The following is a 23,639-nucleotide window of genomic DNA, read 5'->3' on the forward strand; positions in this document are numbered from 1 at the left end:
CATATAAGCACAGGATGGGGAGCCTAACTCAGTCCATGGAGAAACCCTCCAATTTGTAGCCCTGCATGGCTACACCCTACCCTTGTGCTTCTGCTCTGCTCAAACAGATACTGAACCTTATCATCTTCACTGGGCCATGTCTTCCTACACAAGCTGTCAGTTTTTTTTTTATTGCATATGCTCAAGGAGTCATTGCAGTTACCAGTGGAACTTGGATATGTGGACCCAGAGCAACCTGAGCTTTGTGCTGTGGGTGAAAGGAATTTCACATAAGGGAGCAGAGTGGCAGGGCAGGACAGGGAATAACTGAGGCACACTGTGATAGGAGGTCAGATCACTAAGGGTCTCCTGGGCCAGGCCACCCTTCATCCTATGGCAATGGGGCGCCTGTGAAGGATGCACCATTTGGAACGCTGTGCTGCGGTATCTGTACCACACAGGTTTTTCCTGCTGCCCCTCAGTCTGCCTTCCACCTGCAGTGTTCCACCCATCCAGGTCCCTGAGTCTGTGTGCACCTGCGGTCCCATCTGCAAGAGCAAGCAGCCCATGGCCTTCCCTGAGGTCTGACCTTTCCCCCCCTCATAGCAGGGTGCCTCTGAGTCAGGGAAGGTGAGGAACCTGCCCAAACTCACGCAGCTCATTTGTGGTGAGGCACAGATAAAAACCCTGGCCCTGAAGCTTCATGTAATAGGATTTTTAGGTGGTCCGGGTCCCTAGGACTCCGGATCTATGTCATGTTTGGTCTCTGGTGGGTGGAAACTGTGATGGTCTAAGTCATTGGGAGCTGGAAGACTAATCATGGCTATGTGTTCTGGGCCATCCCTGGGTGGTCGTGCACTGACAAACCTCCAGGGTTGGACAGTCTTCCAGGGTTTAGTGAGATGTCAGAGGGTGGGCATGGATGAGCAGAACAGGTGGGAGCCCAGCCCAGCATTCACCTGTTGTGGGTCCAGGCCTGCTTTCAGTACCTGTATCAGACTTCTCTAGGCTCTGCTTGGTATTTGTAGCCATCAGGACTTGCTACTGTATCATTCTTGTGTTAAGAGTTTTTTCAAGCATTACTTTTTACAGAAGCCTATAGGAAACAAGGAATATGGTACTCAGAGATGGTTATTGAAAACCCTGAACATCCAGGGAGACAAGACTGACAACTCTTATTGACCTGGGCACTGGTAACCTTAGGTGTGATAACAACATCCTTTCCTCAAGGTCATATAACAACTCCCCTGTATCCTCAGGGGATATGTCCCTAGACCTCTAGTGGGTACTTGAAATTTCAGGTAGTACCAAATCTCACATATGTGTTTCACTCTATGTGAATACCTATAATAAAAACTAAAGTAGACACAGTAAGAATTAACAATGATAGTAAAATAGAACAGTTATAATAACATACTGTAATAAAAATTATGTGATGTAGCCTCTTTTTCAAAATCACTTTCTGTACTGTGCTCACCCTTCTTTGATAATGTAAGATGATGCAATGTCTACACAGTGAGATGAGGTGAGGGGATTGACACAGGCTTTGTTAACATAGCACTGGGGTACTATGTACAGATTACTTGTATATGAACTCCATGATAACTTTGTAGGTGATCTCGTAATTGAAATGGCTGGTGAGTATGTAGCATATTCTATGTGGATATGCTGGACAAAGGATGATTCATGACCTAGCCGTGACAGCATGAGATTTTAGCATAGTACTCAATGCAGTTTAAAAGTAATTAATTGTTTGTATCTGGAATTTCCATCTAATATTTTCAGACCATGGTTGTCTACAGGTAATGGAAATAACAGAAAAGAAACCATGGATAAGAGGGGACCCCCTTCCCCAGCGAGGTACCTTTTCTATGAAATGTTGGTAGTTGTTAGCCTATATTATTTTGTGTGCTTTACAGTAAAATTTGGGGGTGATGGTCTCCTGTGACGTGTTTACTATACCTTGTCCCTTAAAAAGTGAAAGTGTATGCTAATGATACTGGGTATCCTGTTACAGGAACAGGTCTAGGTCTAGATTCAAGGCAATTTAGGATGTTTGAATGAGCCAGGGTTCTGGGGACATGGCCCATACCATGTTACATTGGGCACCTTGTGCTGTGTGATGAGGGAGTGCTTTGTGCATCCCCGATGGTATGGTTGTTGGATTCCTCCAGCCTCCGTGTCCTAGAACTCACCTCTTTAAGCTTGTGGTTTCTAGGCCACATGGTGGAGATGCTCAGCTCTTCATTCTTCACTTGCATCTGCTTAACACTGAGCGGTGACCTTCCTGGGAAAGGGAGACGCTGCACATTTCAATGTGGGCGTATCACAGTAACATACAGTGAAGAGCTAGAGGAAAGCAACAGTGCCTTCATTAGCATCAGGTGGTTCTGGACATTATGTCTTCATTCCACGAATGTCCTCACAATGGGGACATCATTGCCCCATTCCACAGATAGACTCATTGAGGCTCCTAAGTGCCCTGGTCCAAGATTCCACAGCTGACAGATGTTAGGATGCATAATCATACTCCGATGAGCTCATGCCGGATTCTGCTTCTGTCCTGTGAGCTTTTAGAAACTTTATCAAAATAGTCAAAAATGATGTGGGTGAAAACAAAACCCTGTACCTGCCAGAGTTGGGCAGGCTGTCCTGGATGTCAAGTTTGTTTCAGAACTAAACTGCCTCTCAGGAGTAGGGATGTGCAGGAGGCTTCCAGATCTTGCCTCTAGGAAGGTGCATGGAATGAGCTGGAGCCCCATCCACCATGGAGGATTGGGAAGTCTCTGCGGGATCTTGTGACTTTATGGGTGGTTTTGTTGCAGAGTGAGTGGTGACCTGTCCTTTACATCACCCCATGTCTGTGTGTGCAGTGGACGTTGCTGGATGTTTCTGAGAGAGTGTGTGCTTGCTCATGGCCAGCTGGTGGCCAGCATGGTGTTGATGGTCTCTGGCCAAGAGAGAAGCTCTGTTCTGAAAACATTCTTTAGCAATAGTGTTCTGAGAATTTATGGTGCCTTTCTCACTCCTAGTAGTGCTCCCCCACCAGACCACTGGGCCCTTACCATCTCCTTCCTCCTTGCCATGGATGTTCTTGGTTCTCCAAATAGCCAAAGGTCTGCACCCAAAGGTGCAGAGACATCTGAACGCCAGGCATTCCTTCTCATGGGGTCTGCCCTCCTGAGAAGGAAGACACGGTTTGTGATGGGAAGCATGGTTCTCATAGAGATACTGCACTCAGGCTCACTGAAAGCCCACCTGCAGGTCTTAGCAATGGTGTGCTGTGGGATGATGCACTGAAGGACGACACAATGGAGTGGTGCTCCACAGGACATCACACCGCAGGTCGGGGGATCACTGTGAACAGCAGGCTTTACACCAAGCCCTGCGTGGACTCCTAACCCAAGGTGAAGCAGGGACATGAGCTCAGCCCTGGAAGGAAAATGATAATGTCCCAATGTGGCAGGGATGCAGAGATGGAGCCTGAAATTGGGCCTGACTGTCTGACGTGGTGCCCTTGTCCTTGGCTGTGAGGTCAGTCTGGTTTCTCTCAACGAAGGGTGTCTTTGCTTTCATGCTGTTCAGCCTGTGTCCCCTACCCTGTATTGTAATGTGCAAAGTGTGCCCAGGATTCTGTCCCTCTTACTATCATGATGTGTGTTGACACAGAATCTCAAGCTGATGGGCTCATTATCCTTCTTTTAGATAGAGATGGTCTCCTAGGTTTCTAGATGCAAATTGCTATTGCTTCATTTGTTTCAAGTAACAAACAATAATATCCTTAGTGAAAGAAATTATTAACTTCAAAATTTATGTTTAAATTAATAATTACAGAGAGTCCCTTTGGGTCAATCACCTAATTCTCTGATGGTGACCCTCCTCTTTGCACCTAATGGACTTGTTGGTTCCCAGGGCTAGAATGGCCCCCACATGCTTGATCCACAGCTGTCATTTTATCAGGAGGAGAAAGTGATGAGCAGGGAGGTTGGTGACTTCCTGCACCCACTGGGCCGCTTGGTCATGTGACTGGGATGGGTGCCTAGGCCCTGCTGGGGAGGCTCCTTGAAGGGCAGTGAAGCCTGGAATTGGGCGGTCTTGGCCAGGTGCTGTTCTCAAGTTCAACCTTAGCCAGGGATTCTGGCTCTCCCCGTTCCTCCTCCCTTCTTTTCTTCCAGCACCTGTGGAAATTGAAGGCCTGATAAGCACAAGCCAGCCGGGACACAGGTGAGGGAGGTGTAGGCTGGCCGCCGCTGGCAGGAGACTTTGCTTCCTGAGTTTTTTACCCTCACACAGGGGACACCTGTGCCTCTGCCTCATGGGAACTCTGCTGAGGAAGGGCTTGGCTGTCAGTGCTGGTAGGTTCATAAAGAACAGCATCTCAGGAAGCCTTCCAAGGATGGAAGTGGGCAACACTCTTTGCTAAACATCAATAGAAATTGGGTTGGCCACATAAACTTGCAGGACTGGTGTCCACTAGTAGAGATTTTTCTAAACAACTTGTAGAAGTTTCTTAGGAGCCAAGATATTTCTTTAATAAATGTTCTGCAGGTTAGTGTCCCTTTCATCCTAAAGGCGTTAAGTGTACTGTGGTGGATGAACAGTGCGTGTGTTAGTTAGCTTTTTGTTGCTATAACCAAAGTGCCTGACATGAGCAACTTAGAGGGGAAAATGTTTATTTGGGCTCATGGTTTTGGTTCATGGTTGCTAACTGCATTGTTCTGGGAATGAGGGAAGGCAGAACATCATGGCGGAAGTGTGTGGTGGAGGGAAGCAGCTCAGCTTAGGGCAGATGGGTATCAGAGAGAGAAGGCAAAGCACCAGGGACAAAATATAAATGTCAACGGCATGCCGCAGTGACTTCCTCTGGCCACACCCACCTACTTATAGTCAGTACCCAGGGAGTCCATTCAAATTATTAATCTATCAAGTGGATTAGTTCAGTTTGGGTTACAGTTCTCATAATATGATTATTTCATCTCTGAACACTCCTACATTAACAGGAGCTTTTGGGAAACACCTCATATCCAAACCAAAATGGGGTTCAAGTGTAGGTAATGCACCGTGACAGCATAGCCTTGTGTCACCCTGTGTCACTGACTAGCAGGGTGTTTGATAAACTGCTGGCCACCCTTCCCATTGAGTGGGGGGTTTGTCTCTTCTCATCTTAGTTGAAGTCAGAGCCTCCTGAGCATCTGAGGAGGGTTCTAGCCCAAGGTGTTATGGGAGGCCTACTGTTGGAGCAATCTGCACTTAGTTCCCACCATAACTTGTGGGTGATTCAGAGGGATTCCGGCAAATCAGATCTCAGATGCTGGCTTAAAAGGGACAGATCAGATTAGCACCATTTCTTTCTACTCTTTGGCACAGCGCTAGTCTAGATCCCTCTAGGAATGGCCTCTTTCCCTCACTGATGCTTATCTGACATGGGGCAGACAAGGTAGGGCAGGTAGTAGACCCCTCTGGGGTGAGGGTGTCACAGGGCTTGGGCCGGGATCTGGTAGTTGCTGAATACACACTGGTCTTGCCAGTGGCCAAGCCTGGGCTTGTTCCTTCTAGGTGGGAGACATGTGGCTGGCACATAGCAGTCTGGGGCTGGGGTGTGTGTGAGTATCCAGTTCTCTGTGACCTTGGAGGGATGGTTCTTAGGAGCACAGGGGCTCGCTTCAGAAGTAGGCTGTATAGGGGGTAGGCTGAGTTCCTGCTCCTCCCCCGTCCCCCCTGTAGAAGTTGGGAAAGGTGTTCCTCTGGGTGTTGTCCTGGGCAGGAGGTGGGTATGTGCACCTTGTGTGGAGCTTTTATTGTGAAATGCTTTGCTTAGGTGACCCTTGTGTAATTTGATGCTCTTCCTGACTTTGTGCTGACTCAAGATGTAGAGTCTTCAGTGGTGGCACACAGTTAAGTTTCCTCCTGTTGGCCTCAACCAACAATTTAAAAAATTGTGTGGCAGTGGTTGCAATGTGCATGCTTTCAGGTTTTGAGCATAGTCATTCTCAGTGGATATTGGATCTTTTTTTTTTTTTTTGTACCAGAGATTGAACTCAGAGGTACTTAACCACTGAGTCACATCCCAGCCCCCCCCCCCACTTTTTTTGTATTTTATTTAGAGCAAGGGTCTCTCTGAGTTGCTAAATACCTTGCTAAATTGCTGAAGCTGGCTTTGAACTTGTCATCCTCCTGCCTCAGCCTCCGGGATCACTGGGATTTCAGGTGTGCACCACTGTGCCTGGCTCTCAGAGGATATTGGAACAGAACAGTCTTTGCCCCTGTCTGATGGCTCCTCTCATTCTGCAATCGAGGAACTAGCCTTGGGTTCCCTCAGGGACACCCACTTCTTTGTGCATCCTCAGACCCTTTGCCCTTTGATCCACCTCCAGGGCTCTGTGTAAGGGAGGATGGCACCCTCCATACCCTGTCATGCTGGTGCCAGTATTTAACAGTCACAAATCTTCTCTGTATATTAAGCAGTTTGGCCAATGAGTTATTGTAATGTCTGTTGATGTTACACAACAGTATTATTCAAAATTATTTAAGCTCTGAAACTAAAAAATACTTGAAGAGATAGAGTAAGTGGGTGTCTTCGTTTGTTTTCTGTTCTAGAACTGAATACCACAGACTAGGCAATTTATAAAGGGTAATAGGTTGGTTCAGCTGAAGCTTCTGGAGGCCCAAGGTCAAGGGGCTGCCTCTTGTAAGGGTCCTCTTGCTATCAGGAACTCTCCGCAGAGTCCTGAGACAGTTCAGGGTGTCACATGGTGAGAGGAGGCGTCACATCCAGGAAACTGCCAAATTGCCTGTAAAAGCAGATCTGCTTTTCAGATAAACACTTGATTCATTAATCCATGAGTGAAGTAATCTATTCATGAAGGTTGAGCTTTAATCATCTCCTGAAGGTCCTGCTTGGTCCCACCTCTTTATACCTCACAATGAGGACTGAATTTTAATGTGAAAGTTGGTGGGGACAAACCGTATTTGAAACATAACATTGGGTTTTGATATGGCCTTGCTAGATTAATGACTGTATTTTGGGTGTGCGTCTGAGCAGGTGTAGAGCCTATGGTCACATTGCAACAAGCTCATCTGTGATCTAGGACCTTGGTAGTTCAAACCCAGGCCATTTTCTGCTTGAGGCCTTTAGAAACTTTGACATATGGAACTTTATTTTGTTCTAAGCAGAACCCTTTGGTTAAGATTTTTTTTTGTGTGTGGGGATTGGTTATATTATGATTGCATCTTAGGAGTTTTAAATTTAGCCTTACTATACATTAAATTAGACAGACTCCTGGTATGTCATTATCTTGCCTTCTTGGGAACTGAGTTGCATTTCACTACACTCAGTAGGGCCCTGTGCTAAAACCCAGTGTATTTTAGCTAAAATTCAGTGTCTTCTTACTAATTCTGAGCTCTCATTATCAGTTATATGTGTATTACCTGAGCTCTCACATCTGCCCATTTTACAGATGAGGAAACTGATGGTTAGGGTGGTGGCTCCAGCCCAGATACAGTGCAGCTCCAGAGCCTGGGTCCCAGGTATTTATTCATTCTTTCTGTCATTTCGACAGTACCCTTTATTAACTTCCTTGCAAAATGACAAAATCCCTGACTGTGCCAGTGATTTGGGTGATTGACTAGGATTAGTGCTGAGTCCAAGGGAGGTGATATCACCTTGGGAAACAGTCTTGTGGGTGGAGCTGAGAGGAAGGGGTTGGGGCAGTGAGGGCAAGCTCCTCTGGGGTGGCACATCCAGGTTGTGTGGCTGGACTACAGCTTCAGGCAAGGGCCCTCTTCAAGCCCCTGTATCCTCTCAGCCAGCACAGAGTTTGAATGTGAGTGGTTCTAGTTTGGTGAGAACTTTCCAGTTCCAAGACATTTCGACAGTACCCTTTATTAACTTCCTTGCCCAGGAGTCATCTAATTTGGGACAGAGGGCATGAACAGCCCCTTGATGGTGAGCAAGAGGACTGGATACCTTGCTGGGAGCTGGGACTGCCTCAAGGCTGGCTGTAGGCATGGTGGCTTTCTCTCTCCATTTGACAAATAATGTGCTCCTAGTTGAAAAGGAAGAGTAATGATACATTTCAGAATTAGCCTGCATTCTGGCCATGTGTCCACATGTGCCTATAAGTGTGAGTGTATATGTGTGTGAATCATATGCACACAGTCCCGACTTACGATGGTTGGACTTAGTGATGGCTGGACTGGTAATGGTTGGACTTTATGCTTTTTTTTTTTTTTTTTTTTTGTTGTTGTTGTTGAAGTGAAATACATTTATCAGTAACCTTACTTCACATTTTTTTTTTTTAGGGGGGGATACCTGGGATTGAACTCGGGCATTTGACTACTGAGCCACGTCCCTAGCCCTATTTTGTATTTTATTTAGAGACAGGGTCTCACTGAGTTGCTTAGTGCCTTGTTTTTACTGAAGCTGGCTTTGAACTTGTGATCCTCCTGCCTTAGCCTCCTGAGCTGCTGGGATTACAGGTGTGCGCCACCAGGCCCAGCACATTTTAATTTTGCATTTTTAATTTGGATCTTCTCCTGGGCTAGTGATAGGTTGTCTGACCATCTCTCAAGAATGCTGGACATTGGCAGCCACACGTCATACATGTGGTCATGAGGGTATATGACTGACATTACACAGCGTTGCTGTGTTGCTAAACCAGGATGTATGCAGGGCTAGGTGGATTCAGTGCATTTTCAACCAAGACATTTTCCATTTGCATGATGGATTTATCAATAGTGACCTCATCTGTGCTCTTCTTTCTTTGCTGATGGGCCATCCTCAGCTTCAGCATCCCTGTTTGCTGTCATGTTTCTCAGACATGTCAGCACATCCATCATCTTCTACAGAGCTGCAGTTTCCTCTTGGGCCTCTTTTACTCATTTAATCTAGACATAATGCTCAATTCTTAGCTGACTCTCTGTCTTTTGCAGTCATATGAATGCTGGTGCAGTGGGCACCCTTGTCAGTACCAGTCCTTTCCTTATGATCTGTTTCTTGCATTAATGGGTCACATGCTTCCAAATGCCTTTTATATTCTAAATGCCTTTTATACACACTGTCAGTGACTTACAAAATTAGTCAATTTGCATTTCACCAGTGCTTATAAAAACCTTTTTCAAAATTTCTGTTTTTGCTGTTCTAATAGGAAAAAAAAAATCTTGTTTGACTTTGTTTAGGCTGAGCCCTGAGAGGCTTTAGGTCTGGGATTCAGTAGGATCAGCAGAACCTGCCTTGAGCTTCCCATGGCTTTTTGGGCACAGGGGAGGGTGGACTCTGACATCAGGGTGGCAGGGCATGTAGGCTCAAGAATCTGCTGGGCCAGGTTTGACCTGTGGGGTCATCTGGTGGCAAACAGAGTTCCAAGCCTTGATGGGAATGATATCAGTGACCTCCGGGACAGCCCTGTGAGGCTGGTCCTAATACTGTCCTTACTTCAAAAGGGAGGGACCAAGGGGAAGAGTGGCCTGGGCTCACCCAGGGTGAAGGAGCGGGTGATGATACAGGAAGACTCCCCTGTACCTTGGTGTACAGCAGAATGTGTGCTGATTCCTGCTTCTGTCTGGGAGGCTGAGGTGATCATCTCTGGTTTTGGAGCTGGTTTAACTTTGGGTTGGATGATTTCGGGATGATTCACTTTCTGTCTGCTCACTACACTGACTGAGGAGTACCAGGTGTAAGTTAGGGGTGTCTGAGGTGTCTCTTGACCAATGTCAGGGGGATACAGATAGGCATTTAAAAGCCTGTGCCTGTGAGACAGGCCGTGTGCTCCCTTACTGAATTGTCACCTGGCTTGTGATAGGAAGAGTATTCCAGAGCGATGTGCAGTGTCTGCTCTTCTTCATCTACTTGTATAATCTTTGATGTGGCCTCTACTTCTCTGAGCCCCAGTCTCCTGACTTCTAAAATGCTGGAAGTCATTTTTACTCATTAAGTTGCTGGCAATCACTCCTGACCTCGGTGTATAACACACCCCTTGCTCACGCATTCTGGAGACTGTACATGACCATAAACTGCAGCTTTTCTCTCTATAGGATGGGCACATTAAAAAAGAGTAAACGTAATCAAGAGCTCCCAAAAGTCCTTCATTAATTGATTCTTTGAAGTAAACAACATTGCCAGTAGTAGAAATGGCTGCAGTTGATTGGTCACCTCCTGCCCAGGAGAGCAAAACCGGTTTCTGCCTAACCTGCCCTGGCTGGAGGGTAGTCTCTGTCCGCCTGGGCAAGCCCTGTCCTGCTGCCAGTTCATGGAAACACGTCACTGTGTGGCCTGAAAAACCCTAATAGGATGGTGACCTTTTCCTGCAGGTGCTAAGGCAATAGTGTCAATGTTTGACTTACCATTGATGATTAAACTGTGGGACAGCTGTCATTGTCCCTTCTCAGTGGTGTAAGTGCCATGTGGGCTGGTGGGGAAGGAAACATCAAAATGATTCATGTCTTGTTATTTGCAGGCTCCGGGGAGCTCCACTCCGTCGTCTTCTCTGTGCTGTGATAAGCCTTTGCGGTGAGTGTCCCTTGGGTAACCCTCCTGTGTCTCTGGGGGTGGATTCATCTTCAGAGGGGAGACTTGGACTTGATGTTATTCTGTAGTAGTCTTAATTTCTTTTTCAGTTTTTAAAAAAACAATAATCAAGGTACACATCAGGTTTTATGCCTGTTTTCTGAATGTGATCTCTGGTCTGAGGAGCCTGGATTGTGGAAATATCAAGATCGTCTTTCTTTTCCTTTCCAATATTAAGGGTTCACTCAGAAGGGTTCTACCACTCAGCCACATTTTCAGTCCTTTTATTTTTTTATTTTGAGACACGCTAGCCCAGGCTAGCCTCGAACTTGCCATCCTCCTGCTTTAGCCTCCCTAGTAGCTTGGGGTTTCAGGCTTAATCTTGGACTATGATTGTTTTCCAATAGAGAATGTGATTGCTGTAACCTGACTGCACATAGCCTAACTCCTACCGTGGGTTCCAGAGTTGATTAGAATGCACTGAAGGACAGCTCCTTTCAAGTAGGTGCCCCAAGGCTACCACTGGCCAGTGATCCACAAATCTTTAGGAAAAATCCCTCTCTGTAAATCCTGATGGCCCCAGGAGGCACATCATTTTATTTTTTTGTTTGTTGGTTTCAAAAATCAGAGTTCAAGAAAATCAGATTTGATTCTTAAAAATAATCCAGACATTTAGCATCTATATCAGATGAATAAGGTAGAGAAAACTAAAAAGCTCTTGAGAAGTGTTTGGGTACCAATTTGCACACATCAGTTCTAAAGAACAAATTTATGATTTTGGATATTTGATGTTATGCTATCTTTTTTAGGTGTGATAATGGCATTGCATTTTAATGAAGGAGTGCTCTTGTCTCTTAGCAATTATCACTACAGGATTTTTAAGGGAAATTAATATCTGAGACTGCTACGGGACAATAAGTGGTGGAAGATGCCCCTGGGCTATTGTCAGGCAGTGGCTGACCCTTGCCAGGCCCTGTGTTGATAATTATAAAGTTGGGTGATCTGTGAAGGCTTGCGAAACAAGTTTTTTGTTTTTTGAATTTTTCAGAAAGAGACATGTAGCAGGAGTGGGAAAGAAATAACAGCAGCAGTAACAATGCGATACTGATGGGAACCTCTCCGTGACCAGAACACATTTCCCATGACACATTGTGACCCTACTCTGGTTTCATATCCTAGTGTCACTTCTTGGGTTTGACCCAGTGCCACCTCTCCTGGGCACCACCCTTAGTCCTAATGTCATTAGGGGCTCTTCATGAGTGAAAAAGTGCGTCAGGAAGCCCTTGTCTCTAGAGTCATCTTGGGCTCCTGGGTCCTTACACAGCCAACCCTGCCCATGTCCTCAAGTCCAGCTTGCTGGACATTACTTTGCTATTTCTGTGACCTCTCTCCTCCACTTGTTTTCATCATACCTGGACACCTGTCTTAGCCACCTGTACTCTGCACACAGGTAACCCCCTGGGTCCTAGCAGAGCCTAAATAGAACAGATACCCAGTCTAATAGAAGCCAAAGAACTTCTATGTAATAGAGGAAAACACTTCGATCATGTGACTACTAAAACTCCTCCTTAGATCTTCTCTCACCATGATCTGGTCTGGTCCCTCCCCTCCCTGGCTCATCACAACCTCCATGATCTAGCCCATCCACCTCACTAGCCTCTTCTCTGGCCATATGTCTTCTGGGAGGCTACAGGCAGATAGGGGCTGCTTACTGCTGTTGACAGCCCCAGCTGCTGCCCATACCATCCTTGCTGTCTGAAATGCTCTTCCTCTAGCTGCCTTGCGCTGGCCCTGATGTCTCACAGGAGGTTTGAGGCTCTCTGTCTCCAAGGATCCAGGCTGTCCAAGCTCCACGCCTGTCCCCACACCCTATTGACCAGTATGCTTTCTCCACAAGCCCCTGTGCTGTTGCTCTGAACTTCTCTGCTTATTTCCTGCTAATACCTTGTATCAACCCCAGTCATGCCCTGCAGGGAATTATCAACTCAGTCATGCCCTCAGGGAATTTTAGAACCCGTATGCTCCTGTGAGTGGAGAAATGTGTCAGAGATGTAACATAGTCAGATTCCCAGGATGCCTGCTGTTCCAGTTCTCCTGCAGAAACGCGAGAGGGTGAGAGTTGGTCCTCTTTCCCTTTTCCCATTTGCTTACTGTTCCTTCTTCTCTCCCAACAGACTCACAGCCCTAAGCCCCACCATGGAGGATGGTCATGAGCTGGACCTTACCTACATCACAGAGCGCATCATTGCCGTGTCCTTCCCTGCTGGCTGCTCCGAAGAGTCTTATCTGCTCAACCTGCAGGAGGTCACGCGTATGCTCAAGTCCAAGCATGGGGATAACTACCTGGTAAGCAGGCAGGGTTTTCTGTGTCTGGTGTGTTGTTGGAGGGAGGAGTGGGCACCAGTCCTACAGTGGGCACTATGTGAGGAGCGGGTGCCCACAGGTGCCCCCATTTTTGACAGAGGACCAGGCTCAGGGCCCAACTCACATGGCCAGTGCAGCAGCGTGGTCCTGCACTTTGCCCATCTGTGGCTTGCTTTGGGGAAGTGTTATCTCCCACACAGGCAGCAGTCATGGGCTCTTGAGCAGACAGCCGCCACCTCTGTCCCACACTGAGGGTGCTGTCTCATTAGTGATTCGGCTCCCCAGTGCCACAGGACATTCTTCAGCTAGCCCCTTCCGGCTGGTTCCATGAGCAATCCCTGATATCAAAAAGCAACCCTGTTTGTGGCTTTCCTCCAGTGTACTAGGAAGGCGTTAGGGCAGGTGTTCACAAAAGATCTTTCCTGTGGCTAGCAGATGACTCGATTTCAAAACCCATGCCTGATATTGGTGGAGGGAGCCCAGATTTGGGAAGAACAGCTTCTCAGCCATCTTCTTCCTTCTGATGGCCCCTTGTTATCTGTTCCCAGGGTTACTAGCCCACGTGGATTCTCTCTTCCTTCTGCTGTTGGAATCGCTATTGGGATTAAATTACAGCCCGCGAGCACCTTCTCTTAACTTGCCGCCTTATCTACTTACTGTAAAGCTAATCTTACTGTAGCCAGCAACGGGTTATGATCACCCTTATCAGTTTTCTCCTCTGTGACTAGGCTTGGGCTAAAGAGGTGAACTTATGCCACAGAGAGGACGTTGCCTCTGTCCACTGAGAGCAGCCTGGCTCACCTTCCTCTTCTAGAACTTCTCCTCTCTAGGAATGGGGTGGATCCCTTCTAGCAACTTGATTCTCTAATACCTCCCTCCCCCCCCAGCCTTTCTCCCCTGAATTCTGTCCTAGCTATGACCTGCTCAGACAGGGAAGTAGACAGGGAAAGGGCAAGGAAGGGGCATCCAAGTCCCCAAGGTGGCTGCACCTCATGTCAGGACTTCCTCCTTTCTAAGCTGCTTCTGTTATCACAGAGGTGGTCTCTGTAGAACCTTGGCTTCCTCCTTGGTAAGCTGCAACCCAGATGATCATGCTAGCTCAAGCCCTTTCTTCTGTGGTTTTTCCCTCCTCCCCAGCATAGAAAGTCCTCCCCTCCCCAAATAGAAGATGTAAAAGCCCAGGCCCTGGATGGCTGTTGGCTGAGTTTGGGATCCATTCTTCCCCTGTCACTGTGTGAGGCTTTTCAGGGCAGAGCTCCCCAAGGAGACTGGCGGGGGTGGGTGGGTGTCTGTTACTTGCAATGAGATAAATACCTTTTTGAAGAATTTGAAGATTCACATGTGTGTATCACAGGTATTAGGTTATTGTACAGACCCTAAGTTAAGGTCCAGAGGGCAGGGTTCATCTCTTTATCCATCTTCATCTGATGATTAGATTTTAAAACAAAATAGTTCCTGAATTCAACAAATCATTTATGAAGAATGTCCATGGTGTTGTGTCTCATCATGCTGTAATGTCATGGGCCTTCCAAGGAGGGGAAGCTATGTCCCTCATGATTCTCACAGGGCTGAGATGGAACCAATACTGAGTAGAACCAGGAGGTACCTAAAGAGGGGGTTAAGAATGAACCATGCACACTAAATCACTGCAAAGGTGACCCTTACCATATGGGAGGGTTGACCTGGACAGGCTCCTCCTTTCTGCTTCCCTCAGACCTCATCTCCAAAGTGAAAGGAGTGTTTAGTTACTATTGAGGCCCCCTCTCTGCTGGAATATTCTTTTTATCATTTTGCTTTACTTGGTATTTAGCAAGATTCCACAAATTGCTCTGATTTTTCAGTGTACTTTTGGGTGGAGTCTCATGGCCGGTCCAGAGCTCAGGGCTTCTCATGCCTGGGTCATCCCCATAATGCAGAGGAGAGACTGCTGTCCCCACAGTGCCTCCTGTCTTCTGAGCAAGGCTGCAGTCCAGAGCAAGAGCAGGAGAGCTGTGCTATATATCTGTCTATATGTAGATATTGGTAGATGTTCTATATATTGAAGTATTTTGTGGTTATTAGAATTTTTTTTTTAAAATAACATGGTAAATTGCCTGTTTTAGTGCTAGAGTAAGTAAACCATAGGATTTGGGTAGGGATTTAGAAGAATTCAGATATGCTGTGCTTATCTTGCTTATTTTGTGTTTTGTTCATGACCACATACACATCTGTACTCTTCAATTTTTGACAATCTTTGATACTTCAAAGGCACTATGTGAAGTGCACTTGTGTTTTCTGCTTTTGTCTCTGGAATTGATGATTCATCTAAAAGCTTTTCCTCCCCTTTGCAGGTATTAAACCTTTCAGAAAAGAGATATGACCTTACAAAGCTTAACCCAAAGGTATGAACTTTATACTTTCTATTCTGAGTTTTGTAAAATGCCAAGTAATGCTTGTTCTGCTGGTGCAAAAGTAATTTGTTGCTTTTCATGGAATGGGACTTGATGAGAGGTATTGGGTCTTATTCATACCTGTTGGTTAGTTTTTAATTGAAATTGTTAGTTTTAGTTTGAAATAATTATAGGTTATTAGGAAGTAGTAACAACAATACGGAGGACCAGGTCCCGTGTACCCTTCATCCAGTGGTGGCATCTTGCGAAACTAATACAGGTTGAGCATCCTCACTCTGAAAATCTGATATCCAAAGAGCTTCACAGTCTAACTTTCTGAGCTCTGGCCTGTGGAAACCTCGGGAAACTTTTTTTTTTCATATTCAAAATTATTGAAAATAATTGTAATTGTTAAAATAATGGTATAAAATTGTATTTGGGCTATATTGCTAAGGTGTATATGAAACATAAATGTATCTTATTTTACACATTCAGCTTACTAAAATCTGAAAAAATAAACAAATCTAAAACACAACTAGCTCTATGCATTTTGGATAAAGATTATCAACCTGAAGGAAAGTATCAGTGCCAGGAAAGTGACATTGGTGTAGTGCCCAGACCTCTAACACATTTCACTAGTTTTTTTCACACACTTTTGTGTGTGTGTCCATGTGCACACACACCTTTCTGCCACCTTCACGTGTGTGTAGGTTTGTGTAATTACCACAGTCAGGATGCAGAATATTTCCATTACCACAAAGATGTTTCTCTGCTATCTTCCCCCCTGCCCCCTTTCCACCTCTTTAAAGTCACAGCCATGAACTATTTCTTTCAATAGCAAGGATTCAGGGAAAAAATTTAAGACTATGTAAGTATAAGTTCAAGTGTATTATATATATACACATATAGGTATAAGCATATACATTTATATATTGGAATATTTTATAGTTACTAGAGTAAAAAAAAAATACAGCTGAAGCATTCCCTAATTCCCAAACCCCAAATCTGAATATTCCAAAATCTAACACTTTTTGAGCATTGTCTTAGTGCCCCAGAGTTTCAGGTTTCAGAGCCTTTCAGTCTTTGGGTTTGGGATTAGGGATACTCAACTTCTAATGTGTATTCAAGTAGTCTAAAATTTGGAAAACTCTGAAATCTGAAACATCTAGGCCCTAAGCATTTTCAGAGGGATCCTTAACTGATAGTAACATGATACAAACTTATTTAAATAAAAGTTAACAAAAAGTGAAATATAGAATCTATGTATGATAGCATCTTGAATGTGCTAAATATACATAGTAGAGACCAAGGAATTCATCAAAATGTCATAGTGGTTATGTCTGAACGGTTGGCCTGGGTATGTGACTTCTCCTGCTTTGGCAGTTTTCTGAAGTATCCAATTCATTGCAAACTATTCTACTTACTTTTAGCCTAAGAGCCCTGCCTTTCTTCCTTCTTAAAAAAGGAAATACAAGGAAATGCAACACCACCATGTGGCCACCTTGAGCTTTAGGTTTGGAGTGTGTGTCCTTTGCTCAGAGCTTCAACTCTTATGTACAGTGACTGGATCGGTGACTTTATTTTTCTTTCATGGGCACATTTCTGCCTTTGGGGGAGTTTGTTGTGTCCCAAGACTATAGGGTAGGCCTTTGTCCCTGTGATACTCTGTGCACCCCTGACTCTGGTTTTTAATCTGAGGGAAGAATTTTAGCAGTGGCTTGGACCAGGGACTCCTGCTTTTAGATCTTGGAGGTCCTTAGTCTCTCCCTACAGAACCTTGCACCATTAGTGCCTCCAAAAGGCCTTTCTAGAATTGTCACCTTGGTGCAAAAGAGCAGATCAGCCCCTGGCAGAAGCCTGTGGGTGACAATGCATTGTCTTCTTTCCAGGAATGGAACCTGGCCATGATGCTCATTGCTTTTTAAAAAAGGACTATGCAGCATTGTTATTCATTCTTGAATGAATTATATTAATAGATGAAAGAAGTGATTATGAGATGACCTCAGAAGACTTCAGGAGTTGGAAACTAAGGCAACTCTTTCTCTTTGCAGATCATGGATGTGGGCTGGCCAGAGCTGCATGCACCACCCCTCGACAAGATATGTACCATATGCAAGGCACAGGAGTCCTGGCTGAACAGTGACCCCCAGCATGTGGTTGTCATCCACTGCAGGGTGAGTGACCCATCTCCCACATACTCTGGGGGGCTAGCTGGGCTTCAGTGGTTGGAGAAACCCTAAGGAGATCAGTGCTGATCACAAGAAGTAGCTGAGCCGTGTTTCCATAACTAACTTCTACCTGGTAGGACAGGCTCTGCATGACTTTGCCATTAGGTCTTCTTACTTGTCCTGAAGAAGAAGAAGAAGGAGGAGGAGGAGGAGGAGGAGGAGGGGAGGGGGAGGGGGAGGAGGAGGAGGAGGGGATGATGGGGGGAGGGGAGAGGGAGGGGGAGAGAAAGAGGAGGAAAGAAGGAAGGAAGGAAGAAGAGGAAGAGGAAGGAGGAAGAAAGAAGAAGGAAGGAAGAAAGAAAGAATTACTAAACCTGCAGAGTTTGGCTTTGGATTTCATAGGATTGGGGTCTTTGGTGTTGCTGGGTTTAAAAAATACAGTACCCTTAGCCTTCCATTTCATTTCAGTTGATGACTTCAGTTTTTTGATGAATTTGAAATAAGTTTGTAGTTAAAACACATAGATCCTCAGGGAAGACATTACCACAAGACATCTCCAAGTGTGTCCTCTTCATAAGCAATTCAAAGCTCTGTTAGTGGACTTTATCAGGAACACACTGAAGATTTTCCACAGTGATGCACTGTTGCTTTGCACTACTCTGTTGTCATGTAAACCATTTCTGAATCACTCCAAAAATGGGCCATGAGAGATAAGCCCTCTTTTAATTTGAAATTGCTGATGTCCACGTTACCAAAGTTCATCATCATCGTAGCTGCGGGGGTGGAATTGCTGACATTGGCCGGAATCCGCCGGCTTTGCAAAATCTGTGTCCTTCCACACATGCCAGGAATGGCTCACATAGCTGGGCCTGTCTCAGCCTGGGTAGGAGCTGAGTGAGGGGTCAGGCTGCTACATCCCCCTCTCCTGTTTGATGCAGTGTAGAACTCTGTGGGTGTGTTCCTTCTCACCCCTCTCAGCTGCCCCCCACCCCAGATTGTGGATTGAGCAGGTAGGCTGGGCTTCTTTGGGGAGATTTTATTCACATCACACCCTCAGGTTTGGCATCCGTGATGAAGAATACCCACAGCAAATTCCTACCGTCAAGAATACTGTGACTTTTATTGCGATCAGGCCAAATTTGTTCAAATCCAAGAGATTGTTGCCTACACTAAAAGCTGGAGATTGGGAATGTAGCCTGGTGATAGAGCACTTGCAAGGCATGCATGTGGCCCCGGATTTGATCCCCAGCATGGCCAGAAAATAAAACAAAACCAACGCCATGAGCTGATTCTGACTGCCACCTGGTTTCCTACCACCTATGAGCTAAGAGGTGTTTTTAGGTGACAGTTGTATGAAGTTCAGGTTTCATATGTGGAGTCTGGCTACCCCCGTTTCTTTATGCATATCATAGCTATTTCCACCCACATCGTGGTTGAGATTTGAGGATCTGCACCAAGACCATGAAGTCCATGAAGCCTAAAATATTTGTTATATGGCTTTTTCAAGGAAAGGTTCATATCAGGGTAATCCTGTCCCAGGAAAATGAATTTGGAAATGTTCAGTTTTTTGGAAGATTTTTAGGGTTGGGATTATTTCTTTAAATGTTCAATAGAATTCTTCCATGAAAACATCTGGCCCTGAGCTTATCTTTGATGGGAGGCTTTTTATTTTTGTCTTAGTCTCCCAGTTTATTATAGTTTTGTTCAGATTTTTTGTTTGTTTATGAGTTGGTCTTAGAGGTTGTATGCTTCTAGGATTTTCTTCTAGTTCATATATCTCATTGTAAGTATAGAATCATCCATTGTAGTCTCTTGTGATCCTTTATATTTCTGTGCTGTTGGTTGTGATATGTTCCTCTTTCCTTCGTTTTCATTTATTTGGGTCTTATCTTTATTAATCTTAGTTAATCTAGCTAAAGGTTTGCTAATTTTGTTTGTCATTTCAAATACCCAGCTCTTGGTTTTGCTGCTGTTTTCTATTGCTTTTTGAGTCTCTTCTTTTGTTCAGCTTAGATTTTTGTTAGTTCCTTCCTTCTAGCAACTTTGGGCTAAGTTCTTATTTTCCTAATTTCCTGACATATAATGTTAGGCTGTTTGAAAACTTTTTTTTTGTTTTGAGGTAGTTTATTGCTCTAAACTTCCTCTTGAAACTGCTTTTGCTGTGTCCCATAAATTTTAGTATGTGTGCTTCTTCCATTTTTGTTTGTCTCAAGATATTTTAACTTCTTCTTTGACCCAATAGTTTTTCAGGAGCATGTTGTTTAACCTCTACATATTTGTTAATTTTCCAAGATTCCTCCTGTTACTTATTTAAAGTTTCATACCATGGTGGTCAGAACAGATATTTGATATGATTTCGGTCTTCATAAATCTGTTAAGACTTGTTTTGTGAACTAACATGCCTTCTATCTTGGAAAATATTTTGCATTTTCTTGAGAAGATGGTGCAATCTGCATGTTTGTTATTCTGTAAGTTTCACAGGTTGATTTGGTTTTTGGTTTTCCATCTGGATGATCTGTCCATTATTGAAAGTGGGGATATTGAAGTCCTCACAGTTAATATGTTGCTGTTTCTCTTCCCTGAGATCTCTTAGTATATACTTCATGTGTCCATAATTAGTCCCACAAAAATGACTGATAGAAGATACCAGCAGTGGGCTGGGGATGTGGCTCAAGCGGTAGCACGCTTGCCTGGCATGTGTGCGGCCCGGGTTCAATCCTCAGCACCACATACAAAGATGTTGTGTCCGCTGAAAACTAAAAAATAAATATTAAGAATTCGAAAAAAAATAATACTAAAAAAAAAAAAAGATACCAGCAGTAATGGTCACAACTTGTGTGCCTGCTTTTGGCTGAGGTGTTGTTTCTTGTAGATGAATTTCTGCCCTCAAACGTAATTTTATGTAAAAAACATGTTAGTAGCTTTACAGTTAATGACTCTATATGCTAGGATTCAATAACAAAGAATTTGTCAAGTTCCTGCTTTGAGTATCTATCAGAAATGCCTTTAACTTTCACAGAACAGAGAGAAGAATCATCCTGGTGCCATTTGCATGTGTTTGTTGCTTGATTGCAAGTTTGACTTGGATTTTTCTTTCCTTTTTGAGGATAGAGTTAGGGAGCTGCATACCAAATGGCTCTGCAAACTTCTTAAAAGATCCAGGTAGTATGTATTTTAAGGCTTTGTAGGCTGCCTGGTCTTGCTGCAATTCCTCAAACCTGATGCTTCAGTGTAGGTAGAGGGTTCTTTAAAGAAATATGCATGCTGTGTCCCCCTCAGACTCAGTGATAGACACTGATGTCCTAACATCATATAATTTTCACATGCCTCAGAATCTCATTCTTTTTTTTTTTATTTTACTTTTTCTTCATTGGTGTAAAAGTGTAAGGACTCTTAGCTCATAGCTTATAGGAAAAGAGATGCTGGGCAGAGCTGGCCAGCTGTGATTTGCCAACTGCTGTTAGCAAGTAGGTTATGGTGGTGTGTTTTTGAAGGTGCAGTGTGTGGGTGGGTGCATCCTGTCTCATGGCTTCCCCTTCTGTTGCTGTTGGTCATATTGACTTGTGTACTGTGTCTGTGGTTATGATTTGAGGGATCCTTTTCCCATCACAGCAGCTTCTTGGCACAAGGGTCCCTCGGTCTGTAAGGAGGAAGGCCAAGTGGGCGTGCCCGGGAGCTTGGGTGGTATCAGGCACCAGGGTGGTGAATCTGCAGTCTTGCCCTGTGTGCAGCCCTGGTTGCTGTCAGCCTGTGAGCGGGAATTTACTCCTGTTTCACTGGGGTAATTAAGTCATGCTAATTTCTGCAGTTCCTGGCACAGTTTTGTCCAGTCTAATTGGGAGGTGGTGAAATGTCTGTTGCTGGCTAAGTCTGCCCTGCAGGGCTTCTGCAGACACCCTGATTGACACCTGCTCTGGCTGTGGGCCCCCTGCCTGCAGGTTTCCTACTCTGGAGGCTGCGCTTGAGTGCGGCTTACTCTTAACAGGGAGGCAGAGGGAACAAAGCTGGCCTACCCTCTAAAGCAAGCTCTCTGTCATTCTGTTCTGACAGAGAACTCTGGTGAGCGAGCGTTTTCTGTCAAATTGCATTTCTGAAAGCTGCGGGTTTCCAGAGAACATTTGTTCATCTTTTGTTTCCTGCAGGGCGGGAAAGGGCGCATTGGAGTGGTCATATCATCCTACATGCACTTCACCAACGTCTCGGCCAGGTAGGATGGAGACGAGGGCTCCTCATCATGGGGTGTTGGACACTGAGACTATGAGGGGTGGATGGTGATCTTTTAATGGAGTTACCCTGGACATATTTCCTGTCCGCAGTACCATAGTGATCTGTGTGTAAAACCCAGCTTCCAGAGAAGGATTTACACTACAAAATGAAAAAGACATTTTCCTATTTGAGGGTGTGTATGATGGATGCCAAGGACTTTCATGGAGGCATGAAAACTGAATGAGCCTAGTCATACACTAATAAAAACAAGAGGTAATAATATTGCTATTAAAAGTAAGAGCAGAATTCTTGCTAGATTAGGTCATACTTTATAAATAATGATGGTGACAACCACTTTTTTTTTTTTTAACATACACTTGGCCTCTGGGAAGGACACTGAATGTTTTACTATTCTTCCTGAATCCTCCCAACTAACCCGTGAGGCAGTTATTGCTATTCCCATTGCACAGATGAAGAAACGGAGGCTCAGAGACATGGGGCAGTTTGTCCAACCTCTGAGTGGGAAGCTGGTTTGGGCCAGCAGGTGAGATAGTAATTGTGGGGACTTTAAAGGAGCCACCAGGGTCCCCTCTGCTAGAAGTAATAGACACTATATGGTCACAAGGATCTCAGCTTTGATCTAGTCTCAGGCATTGGTCAGTACCCTGATAGGCTTTCAAATGCCAGGATCTCCTTGTATACTAAAATTCATTTTGGACAGTATCATTCTTGGGTTGGGGGTGTAGTTTACTGGTAGAGCATATGCATGTGCAAGCCCCTGGGTTTTGATCCCCAGCACTGCAAAAAAAAAAAAAAAAAAAAAAAAAAAAGAAAAGAAAATATCATTCCTTGTGGGTTTTGCGTTTATACCAACCCTGCTTCTCAATGGCTACCTTGTGAAGCCTGAGCTACTCCAGGCTGAGGAAATACAAGCCTACTCATAGAAGCCAATGAACCTTTTCCTTGCTAGTGAGAAGGAGTGAAATGTGCCTTTCAGAATGTTTTCTCTGGAAACAAATTGGGGAGCTGGTGCCTGCCAGGGAGGAAACCTAACCCCTGAGTGAAAATAAGAGCCCCTCTGGGTGAGAATAAGCATTTGTGCGTGTGCCAGACACATTGAGATTCCTGTGTCACATCGACCCCTCAGTTAAGCCAGAGGTATTTGGTCAGAGACCAAATTTAGCCTGCTGGTTCTAGACAGAGACCACCCTGAGCCTTTCTGCCCCACAGTGCAGTTCTGTCTGAAGTTCTGCATGCTGTGGGGGGTGCTTGCACTTGGGGGAAGCATGGAGAGAAGCTTTACTTGTTTAAAGCACATTCCTGAGTCTCTGCATAAAAACCTGCCTTCTCCAGAGAGTCTGTGTGAACCTTTCTGAGCCTCAGTATTTTCATGGGGACAGGGAGTTATAGCTGAATCTCCTGAGTGTTGTGAGGATTCCATGTGTCACTGCTTGCTAGGTGCTTGGCACAGCACTGACACTCAGGTGTGAGCTATCATTCATGCTGCTGTTTTTAGGAGTAACAGGATTAAGTGCTTTCCATTTAAGTGGTGTGACACCACAGCACTTTCTGTCACTGTTTTTCTATATTACACTGTTTCCTGAGTACCTGCCCCAGTATTGTTTGAGCAGCTGTCCAGTACTCTGTTATATAGATAATTTTCTGTATTTAAATGTTTGCCGGTTTTACCTGTCCCGGTTACATGACGTTTTTCTTTAGAATTTAAGTTGCTTCCGCTTATTCTCTCCTCAAGGGCTTGCCATGAATAACCTCATGTTATACATTTTGTAGCATTCCTGCAATGTTCTCTCTTAGGTTATGTATTAGAACTAATCAGAGGAGGATACCAGTTTAAGGCTTTATCACAAACTGCAAATAGCACAAAACAGAAACATAATAAAAGAAAGAAAGTAAGAAACTTTAAGACACAAAGAACACTCATATCAGCTCTATAAAAATATGAGTTCAAAAGAAAGCCAGAAATGATATTATTAAAAGTAATAATACGATTAATATTGAACAAAAACACCAGCCACCGCCGGGTGTGGT

The 23,639-nt window shown here is 44.8% G+C and overlaps 1 protein-coding gene across 8 annotated transcripts in view; it reads left to right on the plus strand.

Moving 5' to 3' along the window:
- TNS3 (tensin 3) overlaps positions 1–23,639 on the plus strand; it is a 275,924-nt gene that overhangs the window by 121,241 nt on the left and 131,044 nt on the right. For all 8 annotated transcript variants that reach the window (XM_081287962.1, XM_081287963.1, XM_081287957.1 and 5 more), the window contains 5 exons: positions 10,434–10,486; positions 12,658–12,829; positions 15,178–15,228; positions 17,268–17,390; positions 21,527–21,591. In XM_081287962.1, the coding sequence (XP_081144088.1) occupies positions 12,680–12,829; positions 15,178–15,228; positions 17,268–17,390; positions 21,527–21,591 (389 nt within the window). In that variant the 5' untranslated portion in view covers positions 10,434–10,486; positions 12,658–12,679. The remainder of the gene's footprint in view (positions 1–10,433; positions 10,487–12,657; positions 12,830–15,177; positions 15,229–17,267; positions 17,391–21,526; positions 21,592–23,639) is intronic.

This window comes from Spermophilus citellus (genome assembly GCF_964194105.1).
Source record: "Spermophilus citellus genome assembly, chromosome: 3".
NCBI lineage: Eukaryota > Metazoa > Chordata > Mammalia > Rodentia > Sciuridae > Spermophilus > Spermophilus citellus.